This window comes from Fundulus heteroclitus, chromosome 16 (genome assembly GCF_011125445.2).
Source record: "Fundulus heteroclitus isolate FHET01 chromosome 16, MU-UCD_Fhet_4.1, whole genome shotgun sequence".
Taxonomy (NCBI): domain Eukaryota; kingdom Metazoa; phylum Chordata; class Actinopteri; order Cyprinodontiformes; family Fundulidae; genus Fundulus; species Fundulus heteroclitus.
The window spans coordinates 1,218,401-1,231,387 of NC_046376.1; the positions used below are offsets into that span (position 1 = coordinate 1,218,401).

Here is a 12,987-nt window from a genome sequence, read left to right on the forward strand (position 1 = left end):
AGGGCTCTCCACCTGGAAGGTGCAGACCAGCGTCTTACTCTACCTGTTTTACTCTTTGGTGCTCTGTTTGCACCAGGACACAGCAGCAGCAGCCGCTGATTGATGGGATGTGGGACCGATGACAGCCTCCCGGTGAGAATCTGGCTTCATTCTCGCGTAGTGACGGCTCACACCCTGCAAACAGAAAATAACCCCCTGGCCTAGCAGCTGGAGGCAGGATCAGTTTAATGGTTAGCGGCCATTCTTCCACAGTTAAAAGGACTCCAAAGGGCACACAGCTGCCGATTTGTTCCCCCTTATTTGTCCTGAGAAAAACTAATTTGTCATTTCAATAACATGATACAGGTGTGTCCTTCCTGCACATGCTCAGTCAGCGTGTGTGCAAACATGCTGGAATAGCCGGGATGTCCTCGGTACTTGGTTCTGATTCCCAGTAGAAAGTATCACGGGTCTCATGTGACGGGATCGTCCTTTAAAGGGACGCTTCCATCCGATCCGACAGAACAAAGGGGCTCATCAGTCCTCCCTGGCTCCCCCTCCTCACTGATCTGCAAGGCAATAAAGGTGACCGAGCCTTGGAGGTACCACAGAGCGCCACGCCTGAAACAGCACCAGCAGAACCATGCCGGTTCCCAAGAAAGCAGGTAAGAAAACAGTCCCACCTGGAGCGACCTGGTCCTCCATGCAGACCTGGTCCTCCATGCAGCGAGACTTTGAACATATGCAGCTGAAAGCAGCTACAAACTCCTCTTTTCAAACCAGTTCTATCAAAGTCTTTGAGAATTAATCTGAATTAATCTGTTTGGTTCTGTTGCATTTCTAATTTAAGTTTAAGGCCTGCCTATAATTACTGTTTTTTTTTCATCATAAATGAGATAGATGAGTTTTTGTTTGATCTTTGTAAGCTTAAAGTCAATTTTAAGTGTTTTTGTGCTTTAATGTAGCCGTCTCTGATATTTTAAGTTAAAGCTGTGATTGGTTTCCTCAGTTAAACATTTTATCTGATATCTACTCTAGTGTTTAATGATTTATTCAGCGTTCATTTTCTCCTTTTTCAACTTTTGTGACGCACTTTGTGTTGCATTCAACTGTATAAAAAACACTCAGAATCTGATTTCTTTTAGTTTTACTGATACTCTTCTTGGTCTTTACTCATCAAGATGGCCTTTGAAGACGTTTCTCTAAGTAGCTGAAAACAAACTTTTATTTTTATCTGTTTGTGTCTCATTATTCTGTGAAAATCAGGCCTGCACCACGGTGACTGATGATGCTTTAATTTTGATTTGCTGTGCAAAATAAAAAGGGGTATTGCTGCGTGTTTCTGTCAATTCCTGGTTGCTTCTGTAACATCTTTAATTTGACATCATGCATATTTGGACAAATCAAACTCTACTGGATTGTTCAGCGCTTAAACATGACATGAGATATATGAGGCCTTTTTTCTGGTTATAAAAATGCAACAAGAGTATTTTTAGAGAGCAATTAGGCTGGGACAGGCATGAAATGCATGACAAGAAAAATGTGTCACAAACTGGTCAGAATTATGTTGAAATTTAGATCATTGATGGCAGATTAATATTTGTGGTTTTCAGCGTGTGTGATAAGTTATAGAAACGGGTCGACAGAAAGGGGGGGGGGGGGGGGGGCGGGCAAATAAACATGTCAGCAGCTGCAGGTCCCTGACCTTTGAGCTGATTCTGGCTCTGGTTCTGGTTCTGGTTCTGGCTCTGGCTCTGGTTCTGGTTCTGGCTCTGGTTCTGGTTCTGGTTCTGGTTCTGGTTCTGGCTCTGGTTCTGGTTCTGGTCGTCCGCTGTGTGACTTGCTGCTCCTCGTTGCTTTGTTTTATCACCAGCTTTATTAAACTGTTTATTGGCTGTTATTGAGTGACTCCCAGCAGAACATCCGTCCTCACCCTGGATCCTGCCAGTGTTTCCTCAGACCATTAATCATGTCAGCAGAGTGCCCCCCCCCCCCCCCCCCCCCACACACACACACACACACTGCTGGCGTGGCTCTCAGTGTCACATCCCTGAATATTTTTATCCATCTTCTGCGTTTGTGAACTGTTGCAACTTGACCTCCCGCTGCGTTTTAAAACCTTTTTTCTTTGAAGATCTTTTGTTTCTGTTTCTTCTTCTTTGGAATGTGTTTCCAGTCCACGCTGGCAGCTGACATAACCCACGCCACCCCCCCCCCCCCCCCCCCCCCCCCCACGTTGTTACTAATCCCTCCTCTGGCTGCTCAGTAATTCAAGTACAGAAATGCAAAAGCTCATATTGGAGTTATTTACAGCCGCTTGATTGAAGCGTGGAGTCTCACAAAATCCTCCTTAAGTGATTTATGGCCTCAAAAGTTTGCTTTGTTTATTTAATTGATGAGAACCGCGGCCTGTCAGATTGATGAAGGGTAAAAATCAGCAGTGGAAGCTCCTGAATTGAGTCTTTTTCCAGAATCTTCCCTGCAGCTCGTAGATCTCCTCGTCTCCATCGTCCCAGCGGCTTCAGGCCAGGAGGACGTGACTCCTGACAGAAACTCTCCAGGAGGATCGGCCCTCATCTCTGCGTCCTGTGATCTCGCTGTCTCAGTGGGACGTTCAGAAACCGATCTGCCCGGATAATGTCGCCCCGTCCCACTGGGCCGGGAATCTGGGAGAGGACAGAGTCCGCTGCCACAGCTTTCCAAAACAAACACTTGCCATAAATCATGCAGACGTCCACGGCTGACCTTTCTGCTGGCCTGTGCTGAGCTGCTGAGTCTCCTGAGCATTCAGACTCACTGCTGTCCATCCACGACTGAATATATCAGAATACGCTCAAACACTGCAAGCTTATTAAAGCTTTCCTTTATTAAAAATTCATCCATTCAGCCAAACTGTGTCCAGCACATCTTTTAAATACGGCGTCTCTGGGCCTCAGACACCTCATGTCTCCATGTCGTGTCAGGTCCTCCATCATTTATCCCGGCTGGCCTTCCTGCTGCTCTGCAGAACATCCTGGATGGTTTCTGTCTCCAAACTCACCGCCACTGCTTGACGTCTCACTCCCAACCCGCCTGCTGTGTTCCTGCTTTTCCTCAGAGAAACAAGCCTTTGGTTTATAAGCATAGAAGCAGGAGCAGGGGGGGGGGGGTGATAAGACGGATGAAGTGATCTGTCCTCGGCCCTTCCTGCTGTCTGCTCGCCCGTTTTCCGACAGCCTGCTGCCTGGTCTGGTGTTGAACATTGTGTACAGCATGTCTGCAGGCGCTCTGTTAATGCTGAGGTTTTATGTATCAAGCGGTTTCTGTCTCGTTTTAAACGTTTGCCAGCATCACCTCAGAGGAAGGAGAACACATGTCGTGATCACATTTCTGGATCCCTCTGCTCTCAGTCCACTAATGTTTTTGCTCTGCCCTCATCTCCACGCTGATTCTTTGCAGCCCCATATTTCTCCTATTATTACTGATTATTATTATTTTCTCCTCTTATTACTGATTATTATTATTTTCCCCTGTTATTACTGATTATTATTATTTTCTCCTATTATTACTGATTATTATTATTTTCCCCTCTTATTACTGATTATTATTATTTTCTCCTATTATTACTGATTATTATTATTTTCCCCTCTTATTACTGATCATTATTATTTTCTCCTATTATTACTGATTATTATTATTTTCCCCTCTTATTACTGATCATTATTATTTTCTCCTCTTATTACTGATTATTATTATTTTCTCCTCTTATTACTGATTATTATTATTTTCTCCTATTATTACTGATTATTATTATTTTCCCCTCTTATTACTGATTATTATTATTTTCCCCTCTTATTACTGATTATTATTATTTTCCCCTCTTATTACTGATTATTATTATTTTCCCCTCTTATTACTGATTATTATTATTTTCTCCTATTATTACTGATTATTATTATTTTCTCCTCTTATTACTGATTATTATTATTTTCCCCTCTTATTACTGATTATTATTATTTTCCCCTCTTATTACTGATTATTATAATTTTCTCCTGTTATTACTGATTATTATAATTTTCTCCTGTTATTACTGATTATTATTATTTTCTCCTCTTATTACTGATTATTATTATTTTCTCCTCTTATTACTGACTGCCTGCTCTGGGCTGTTGCATACTCTCAATCATCGGAGTCATGACAACTACAACAGGTTTAAATTGAGTTTTGGCTCTCAAATGCCAAAATAGTGCAACATTCATGAACTTATATAACATGTATGATACTAGTCAGGAGGTAGAAGGCTGCGTTCAGGTGACATACAAACATCAGAATGGTATCAGTGCCTATTTGTTGGTACTCGCTGATACCGATACCAGCATTTAGTGCTGAATCGGAGCACCGTCCCATTCTGGTATCGCTATCAGTGCAACACTAGTTTTAAGCCCGTACTCCTTTTTTTCTTTGCCAGGTCTCCCTTAAAAATCTCAGTGGTGACCTTCCTGGTTAAATAAAGGTTTAACACTAAAACTAAAGTCAGATGTAAATATATGACCTGTTTGGTGGGAGTTGTTTACCGGTTCACCTGAATCCTGAGGAGCCTGCTCCTGCTCCTGAAGCTGCAACCCCCCCCCCCCCCCCACCCCCCCCCCCCCCAATTCAGAGTCGGTTTCTCTATTTTGACAAATGTCTTCCTTCATCCCTGTGGATTTTTCTCTATTCCTGTCCTCTAAAGCATATTAATAATAAGCGGTTTCACATCAGAATAGGATCCTAGAAATCTTATAAAGCTTTCCACCTGTGATTAGTGATTCTCTCTGTGAATGATCAACCTCTCATAGTTTGGTCCTCCCTGTCAGATGATGGGCACCAGCAGATGATGTCTTTCTGTCTGAGTGCCTGGAGGCTGCAGAGCTGCAAACTGTCCATCCCTCTGCTTTCACAGAGGTGTTCACACTGCTGAAGATCAGGGAAGCTAACAGCAAACAACAACCGGCTTCTTCAACAATAACCATGACACCATACTGACTGATTTAAAGACCTTTCTACAAGTTTACCTCCTTCCAGCCAGAAGGTGACGGACTCACATTCGCCCTCTCTCGTTCTCCTGCCAGGTCCTCCACTTAGCATCAGCAAACATTTAACTCACCTGTGCAGGTGGAAAGGCCTACCTCCACGTGGCTTCTGACCCCTTTGCTTCCTAAAGTCGGCTCCAACGCTCAAAGCGTGAGCGATCTTCATCCTCGCCTTGCTTCTTTGTTTCTACGATCTGGTAATGCCTGAGCTCCGTCTCACGGGACCAAAACTGTTTCTATTGGTGCAGAATCCTTTCGTGTCAACGCTGGCATCCTCACCAGAACATTTTGGACCTGTCAAAATTCATAAAACAATTATTTCTATACAATATGTTTATTTCTGCAGTCCAATTAATACTTTCTGGCACTGTGTCCACATGCACGCTGGATATGAGGCGTTGCTGCAAAGTCAGCTCCGTGCTCACCCAGGAGGAGCGAATGCTGAAAGTCAACGTTTGACCTACGGACTTTATGACATGTGTGGTGAATTGGCTCTATACAAATAAAAGTAATTGCTTTCAGAATTGAATTGGCACAGAGTTGCATTGTTTAGTTCGTTGTCATAAAAGCTAAGATGGAATAATTGTGAATAATTAGGAACACCTGCCTGGAGAACTGCTGATTGACGCCACTTTAGAAAACCTCAACAAAGTTTGACTGCAAAGCATAAAGAAGACAGGAAAGGTTTAAAGCTGCTGCACCTGATCCTCCATCAGGTCGACTCCTTCTAGCACCAGAACCTGGGTGGAGAACTTTTTACAGTTCAGCTCCTTGTGCAACTCAGATAAACCTTTTTAGCACTTTAAAATACAAGTCAGTTGGCCAAAGTGCTCTACACACCCTGAAAAGCTAATTATTCAAAATATCACAATGAAAACTAATATCAGAAAGACACCAAAAAGTTAAATAGAGAGCGGATAGATCAAAACAAATAAGGAAACCACAAAAGCCAACCTTTTAAACTGGGTTAAAAGCCAGAGAGGGAAAAAAAGTGTTTTAAGAGAAGATTTAAAAGCAGAAAGTGAGTCAGCCTGCCTGAAATGTAAAGGTGCTTCACTGCCTAGTTTTAGTGCAATAGCAGAGAGTAAAAAATAAGCTCTCCCGTGTAATTAAAACTGCTATAGAAGTCATTGTGACAAACATCGTCAGGTCATTTAGCCGCTATTTAAAAAGAAAATTGCAGAAAACTGCACAGAAAAATCCTGGCTGACCCAACCCAGGTTCTCCATCAGACGTATCAGTGAAATGTAAATTATAACGTCTTATGGTACCACCTGGATGGTTTTAGTATGTTGGCTTCCCTCTATTTTTAATCTTGAGCAGTCAGGGGTACTTTCTACTTTGAATCTTGAAAGTTTTTTTATGTATATATACACACACACACACACACACACACACACACATATATATATATATATATATATATATATATATATATATATATATATATATATATATATATATATATGAATGCTATTTTATATTTATTAATATTTGATTGTTGAGTTGCACCATTTCTACTGTATCTACTGTTAGTGTAGCTTCACTCGCCATATATATGTATTTTTTTATATGTATATATATATATATATATATATATATATACATATATATATATTTAAATATCAATTTGATATTAATCGAATTCTGTAAAATGAAAGCGATCTTGTGAAAAATGTGTGTAAATTAAAGCCGATTCAGTGAGTTTACAGGTTGATAGAGAGACTTTTATTTCTTTGTTTAACTGAGATTTAAACAGCCTGGTTGATTGATGGGAATATAATCCTGTCTTGTTTTTTGTTTTTATTTCTAGGAAGAAAAGGAAGCAGCGCTGCAGAAGGTAAATCACAGAACAATGTTTCCTGTTTTTTATTTTAAATTAAATTACAATTGTTGATTCTAAAGACGCAACAGATGTTTGCAAATTAATTTTTGTCTGACTTTAGAGAAGCCACCGTACGAGCCAAATATACCTGAACCAACTACCAGAGCGGACTTCATGAAATGTAAGACTTCCTGACGTTTTGAAACGTTAATTATTCTCACCCAAAACCTGATTTTTACACACGTTGTGTAAAAAAACTCAGAACTATTTATTTTCTTACTGTCTGACATTAAATGTGACTAAACATCTTCTGTTTTCACTCATTTAGGATTAATACAATTATTTCTCTCTGTTAAATATCAAAATCATAGGAGTTTATTAGTCTCTTTTTCTTTTTTACGGTAAAATACCTTGGTGATGATGTCATGGCTGTGGAAGCTTCTGATTGGCTGATTCACAACAAGTTCGAAGGAGGCGCATCTGTGCAATACCTCAGACACTTTCCCTGAATTCAGTTCAAAATCACTTTATTTATACAACATCAATTCACAATGTGTCATTTCAAAGCAATTAACAAAATCAATCCCATCAAATCCTCCAGACAGGTTGGTTAAAAGTTTTCTAACCCAGCAGGTTGCATTAAGTCATTGACTTGCACCGTTCGCTCCTCCTGGATGAACATGTCGGCACAGTGGACAGTCGTCTGCATTGTTGATGGCTTTGCAGCAATCCCTCATACTGAGCATGCATGAAGCGACAGTGGAGAGGAAAACTCCCCTTTAACAGGGAGGAGAACCTCCAGCAGAACCAGAACCAGGCTCAGTGTGAACGCTCATCTGCCTCCACCCACTGGGGCTTAGAGAAGACAGAGCAGAGACACAGAAAGCACAGAAGCTCACATTGACCCAGGAGTACTTTCTATGTTAGAGAAGACAGAGCAGAGACACAGAAAGCTCAGAAGCTCACATTGACCCAGGAGTACTTTCTATGTTAGAGAAGACAGAGCAGAGACACAGAAAGCTCAGAAGCTCACATTGACCCAGGAGTACTTTCTATGGTAGAGAAGACAGAGCAGAGACACAGAAAGCTCAAAAGCTCACATTGACCCAGGAGTACTTTCTATGTTAGAGAAGACAGAGCAGAGACACAGAAAGCTCAGAAGCTCACATTGACCCAGGAGTACTTTCTATGGTAGAGAAGACAGAGCAGAGACACAGAAAGCTCAAAAGCTCACATTGACCCAGGAGTACTTTCTATGTTAGAGAAGACAGAGCAGAGACACAGAAAGCACAGAAGCTCACATTGACCCAGGAGTACTTTCTATGGTAGAGAAGACAGAGCAGAGACACAGAAAGCTCAAAAGCTCACATTGATCCAGGAGTACTTTCTATGTTAGAGAAGACAGAGCAGAGACACAGAAAGCACAGAAGCTCAGATTGACCCAGGAGTACTTTCTATGTTAGAGAAGACAGAGCAGAGACACAGAAAGCTCAAAAGCTCACATTGACCCAGGAGTACTTTCCATGTCGGATGGTAATAGTGGATGATCTGCCTCCCCTGATGATGTCACAGCTAACAGAACACCAGACCAGGTGTACCTTCTATGTTAGAGAAGACAGAGCAGAGACACAGAAAGCACAGAAGCTCACATTGACCCAGCAGTACTTTCTATGGTAGAGAAGACAGAGCAGAGACACAGAAAGCACAGAAGCTCACATTGACCCAGGAGTATTTTCTATGGTAGAGAAAAGTAAAAGGGTAAAGGTAGTACTAGCTCTTTTGGTGGCTTTATCTAGGAAAGAAACACAGATTAGATGATAAACTCTGAGCCAGTTTTCAGATCAGGAAGATGAAAGAGAGAAGTGTAGGTAAGAAAGTTCCCTTTTGAATAATTGTGCATGCAGACCGTCTCCCCTGCTCTTCTGCTCCTCAGGGGGATCTAGGGTCCTCACCAGGATTTTATTTCAGCTTAGTGGTGGACAGCTGGCCGCACCAGTTGCATAAAACTTCAATTAAGGCAACAAAGTCAACGTTTTAGAGGGGAGCACAAAAAAAACCTAATCTTGTTCCCAGACAAGATATTTTTTGGGGGGCAGAACTGAAAAAGTGTGAGCTAGGAATGTGGGGTCCAAACCTGACAGTTACTCAGTTTCTCAGTTACTCCTCCTCTGAAGACCCTCATTGACCATGGTGGCATCAGCCATCTTCTATGGTGGTGTGTGCAGGAGCAGCAGCTTATCTAGCTGAGAGGAAACGGTCAGTCAAGCTCATCAGGGAGGATGCTCCCTCAACACAGTACAGTTGGTGGGAGACGTGATACCTCCTGCAAAAATAGCATTATTCTTAGATAACACCTCCCACCCAGCATGATGCTGTGAATGCACTGGAGAGCTCCTCATATGACAGGCTGCTGCATCCTAAGTGCACCAAGAAGCCTCATCATAGGTCCTTCCTCCCACCAGCTGAGAGACTGCATGCAGTCATCCACTCGACTGCAGCAATCCCTCATGCTGAAGGACCTGGTGACAGTGGAGAGGAACAATTCCCCTTCAGCAGGAAGAAACCTTCAGCAGGTTCAGGCTCAACATGAGCAGCCAGCTCTGGCAGTGTCTCTGTCCAGGAAACAGAGACATCTAAAAGTAGGAGCGCTGAGCCAGCTGGAGCTGCCATGGAAAGAAGCAAAGACAGAGAGAGCACCAGGTTACGGGAGGGAACAGCTTTAGCAGCCGCTTCATCAAGGGAAGAGAAAGACTGACAGACAGAAGCACATACCCAGGTTTACTTTCTGTAAAATAAAAAACAGAGAGAGACTACAAAGCTTAAGGTACATTCCAGAAAAAGGACACAAAGATCACGGCAGCAATAGCTTAGACCATGACTTCTTTCAACGACGAGAACTCAGAACATCCTTTCAGTGGAAGAAGAAACACTGAGAGAAAACGTTCATCGGGCAAGAATTACTAAAATGCCCCTAACAGGAAACAATAAGCCAAATACAGAAGGCCAGGCGTACTTTCTATGAAAATAAAAACAACAGAGAAAGAGCAGAAAGGCGGAGGCATCAATGCATCCAGCAACTGTTCCCTCTAAGGAATAGACGCAGCTACAGGCAGAAGCTCAGGGCCTGGCGTACTTTCAGTGGAAAGAGAGAAAGTGACACATAGGACAGATGTGTCTCTGTCACATATCCATCAACAGAGACACAAAGAACAAAGTTCAGGCCTTCCTGGATGTTTTCAGTCACTTTTCTCCTCTGACCTCCTCAGACTGGTTCCCCATCTCTCTGGACGACAAAACTGCACAGAAGCTGCTGTGGATTTCTGAGGGCAGCTCCAAAGTAGCTCGAACGTCGGATGCTGTCTGCCCGTATCCCAACAGGCCTGAAAGATACGACGACTCACCGCAGGTAGGTCTGGAGCTCAAAGAGAGGGACGGCTTTAGGCTGGCCATTAGATTTATTCATGGAGGTTTACTTTATGATCTCTGACTGGGCTCAGCAATGTCCCGTAATCACCACAGGGGGTAGTAACTAGTTACATTTACTCAGTTACATTTACTCAGTTACATTTACTCAGTTATATTTACTCAGTTACATTTACTCAGTTACATTTACTCAGTTACATTTACTCAGTTATATTTACTCAGTTACATTTACTCAGTTACATTTACTCAATTAAATATAGAACAAAATGTACTGTTAGGAGTAGTTTTACTGCACTAAGTCATATTATTACTAAAGTATCTCTGCTCTTAGAGTAAATCTGCTGTGAGTAACTTCATGAATAAAGGAATAAACTTGTTTTAAAACCTGGAGTTGATGTCAGCTGACAGAGCAGGAAGCTAACAGGGGGTGTAGCTCAGTGGTAGAGCATTTGACTGCAGATCAAGAGGTCCCCGGTTCAAATCCAGGCGCCCCCTGCCTCTTTTGATGCCAGAGTTCCTGTTCAGCTGAGACTGCAGCATTACACTGCAAAAAGTCAACTGAAAATAAGTGAAATTTTCTTGAAATTGGTTTATTTTCCATTGATTTGAGCAGGAAAATAAGACTATTTGCTAATGGGATTAGTAGTTTTACCCCTACAATAAGGTAATTAGATATTCTGCATTTGGAAAATTATGATGGAGATGAATTGTTCCTACTTTAAGTGCAAAAATCTTTTTCCATTGGCAAATATTCGTATTTAGCTGCTCAAATCAAGGAAAAATGCACTCATTTCAAGAAAAGTTTACTTACTTTTAGTTGCCTTTTTGCAGTGTAGAGCGGTCAGAGCGGTCAGAGCGGGACCCTCAGCCCCAGATTGCTCCCTAAGGGATGGTTTAAATGCAGAAGACACATTTCATGGGAATAAACGATTGCGATGATAAAGATTTCTTCTTTCATTGAAATGAACGTACAGTAGATCATTTTATTGGCAGCACTGTTCTAATATACTGTATACACATTAACTACTGTAAGTTAAGTTATTTACCAGTGTTTCCTCTGCCTGAATTTGTTCTGGAATGATATTATTCTTTGTATATGTTTCATTTTTGTCTTTAAAATACCAGAAATTGCACATAACCTTACATTTTTGTCTTCCCGATTACATAATTTTAAAATATCAAATCATCAGCTGTCATAATTTACTCAGTACTTGAGTATCCTCCTTACCAAATACTTTTTTTACTCTTGAGTAACTTCTTGGCTGACAACTTTATAGTTTTCATTAAGTAAAAATGTGTTAAAGTAGTGCTGCTCTCACCTGAGTACAGGTGTTACCTTTGCTAGTCACTCCCATCCAGTCAGCACTGCATTAAGGTTGATAAATACTTTAAAACAGAACATTGTGTTTGTAGAGGGATTATTCCTCAGATGCCTCCTCTTTCAGGTGCTCTGTAAGGAGGGCCTGGAGGGCTTCAGAGGCTACTGGGAGGTGGACTACGGCGGCTGGGTGGTGATCGGGGTGGTGGCAGAGAGCGCGCCCCGCAAAGACCGGGGGGTGTCCTGCGGTCTGGGGGAGAACGAAGGCTCCTGGGGGGTCGGCTGGTCGGGCTCCTGCTACCAAGCCTGGCACAACGGCGACAACGTGGACGTCCAGCTGCCGTCCTCCTCCACCATGGGGGTCTACGTGGACCAGCCGGCCGGCGTGGTCGCCTTCCTCTCGGTGGAGGGAGACTCTGAGAAGGAGGTGCGGCTGATCCACAAGTTCAAAACCCAGTTCCAGGAGAAGGTTTTCCCCGGGTTCTGGATCGGCACAAATTCCTACTGTCTCATCAGGAAAAGAGACGAGTGACATTTAAATGACGGAGCAGTAGTGCTGGTTTGGCATCTTTGCAGTTTATTCCTGGCGCTGCATGAAAACACCTGCAGGCCTTTCTAGGGTTTTATTTCAATCGTTCTTTTTCTGTCGGCATGATTGCAGAACATGGAGATTTTTCTAAAATGATCTTCCTAGGTTTGAAATGATTGCATATTTTCACTGTTTGACAGGATCTTTACTGATATTTGGCCTAGAGTCCCTCAGTAAGTCGCACTTTGACGGCTTATTTCCTGAAGCCCTCTTCAAGCTGCCGGTATATTTCCTGCTGGATAGTTAATCTTTGCTCTTGGCAAAACTGGATAATTAAAGTCATTTTTGTTGGTTTCTAGCCACAGACATTGTGTTTAATCATGGCCTGTAAGCGTTTTATTGGGCAGAGCTTTAGTGGGAACCTGCTTTGTTATGGATGGATGGCTCCTTACCTCTGCAGGCTGAATTCAGTCTGTTGGAGAGTGAATGCGGCTAAAGGAACTGAAGGAAGTCACGTTTAGGTTAAGATGAGGTTTTTCAGGTGGCCCTTCATTATTCCATCAGACCCTGAGCATGATGATGCCACCGCCGTGCTTGGCAGCTGGTACAACGTCCTTCGGGTTTGAAAGCCTCTCCAAATGACTTAAATGTTTCCCTGAACCAGAAAACATTTAGCCACAATGACAAGAAGTGTTTTTTTTTTTTTTTTTTTTTTTGGAGAAGTGAACATGAGGCTTTTAAATCTACAAGAGTCTCAAGCACGGTGGTGGCAGCATCATGCTGTGGGGCTATTTCACTCTTCTTGGTAAAATGTTTATTATTTAAAAGGCTCACATTGACAGTATGGTTCTACCGCTGAGCT

At 42.4% G+C, this 12,987-nt stretch overlaps 1 protein-coding gene and 1 non-coding gene across 2 annotated transcripts; both read left to right on the forward strand.

The window, feature by feature from the left end:
* The first annotated feature begins 322 nt into the window (after positions 1-322).
* Positions 323-12,831, forward strand: zgc:195001 (uncharacterized protein LOC567531 homolog). The gene is made up of 5 exons (XM_021310267.2): positions 323-644; positions 6,844-6,870; positions 6,977-7,036; positions 10,122-10,261; positions 11,724-12,831. The coding sequence occupies exons 1-5, from the start codon at positions 623-625 to the stop codon at positions 12,126-12,128; spliced, it is 654 nt and encodes a 217-aa protein (XP_021165942.2). The 5' UTR covers positions 323-622; the 3' UTR covers positions 12,129-12,831.
* trnac-gca lies at positions 10,702-10,773 on the forward strand. The gene has a single exon. It is a non-coding gene; the product is annotated as a tRNA-Cys (tRNA).
* Positions 12,832-12,987: the final 156 nt, after the last annotated feature.

What these genes read in the sequence shown, in the direction of transcription:
- zgc:195001 (XM_021310267.2), top strand. Translation starts at nt 623, where the DNA reads ATGCCGGTTCCCAAGAAAGCAG. An exon ending in AGGAAGCAGCGCTGCAGAAG is followed by an intron (nt 6,871 to 6,976) that starts GTAAATCACAGA and finishes GTCTGACTTTAG; the next exon opens with AGAAGCCACCGTACGAGCCA. An exon ending in CAGAGCGGACTTCATGAAAT is followed by an intron (nt 7,037 to 10,121) that starts GTAAGACTTCCT and finishes TGACCTCCTCAG; the next exon opens with ACTGGTTCCCCATCTCTCTG.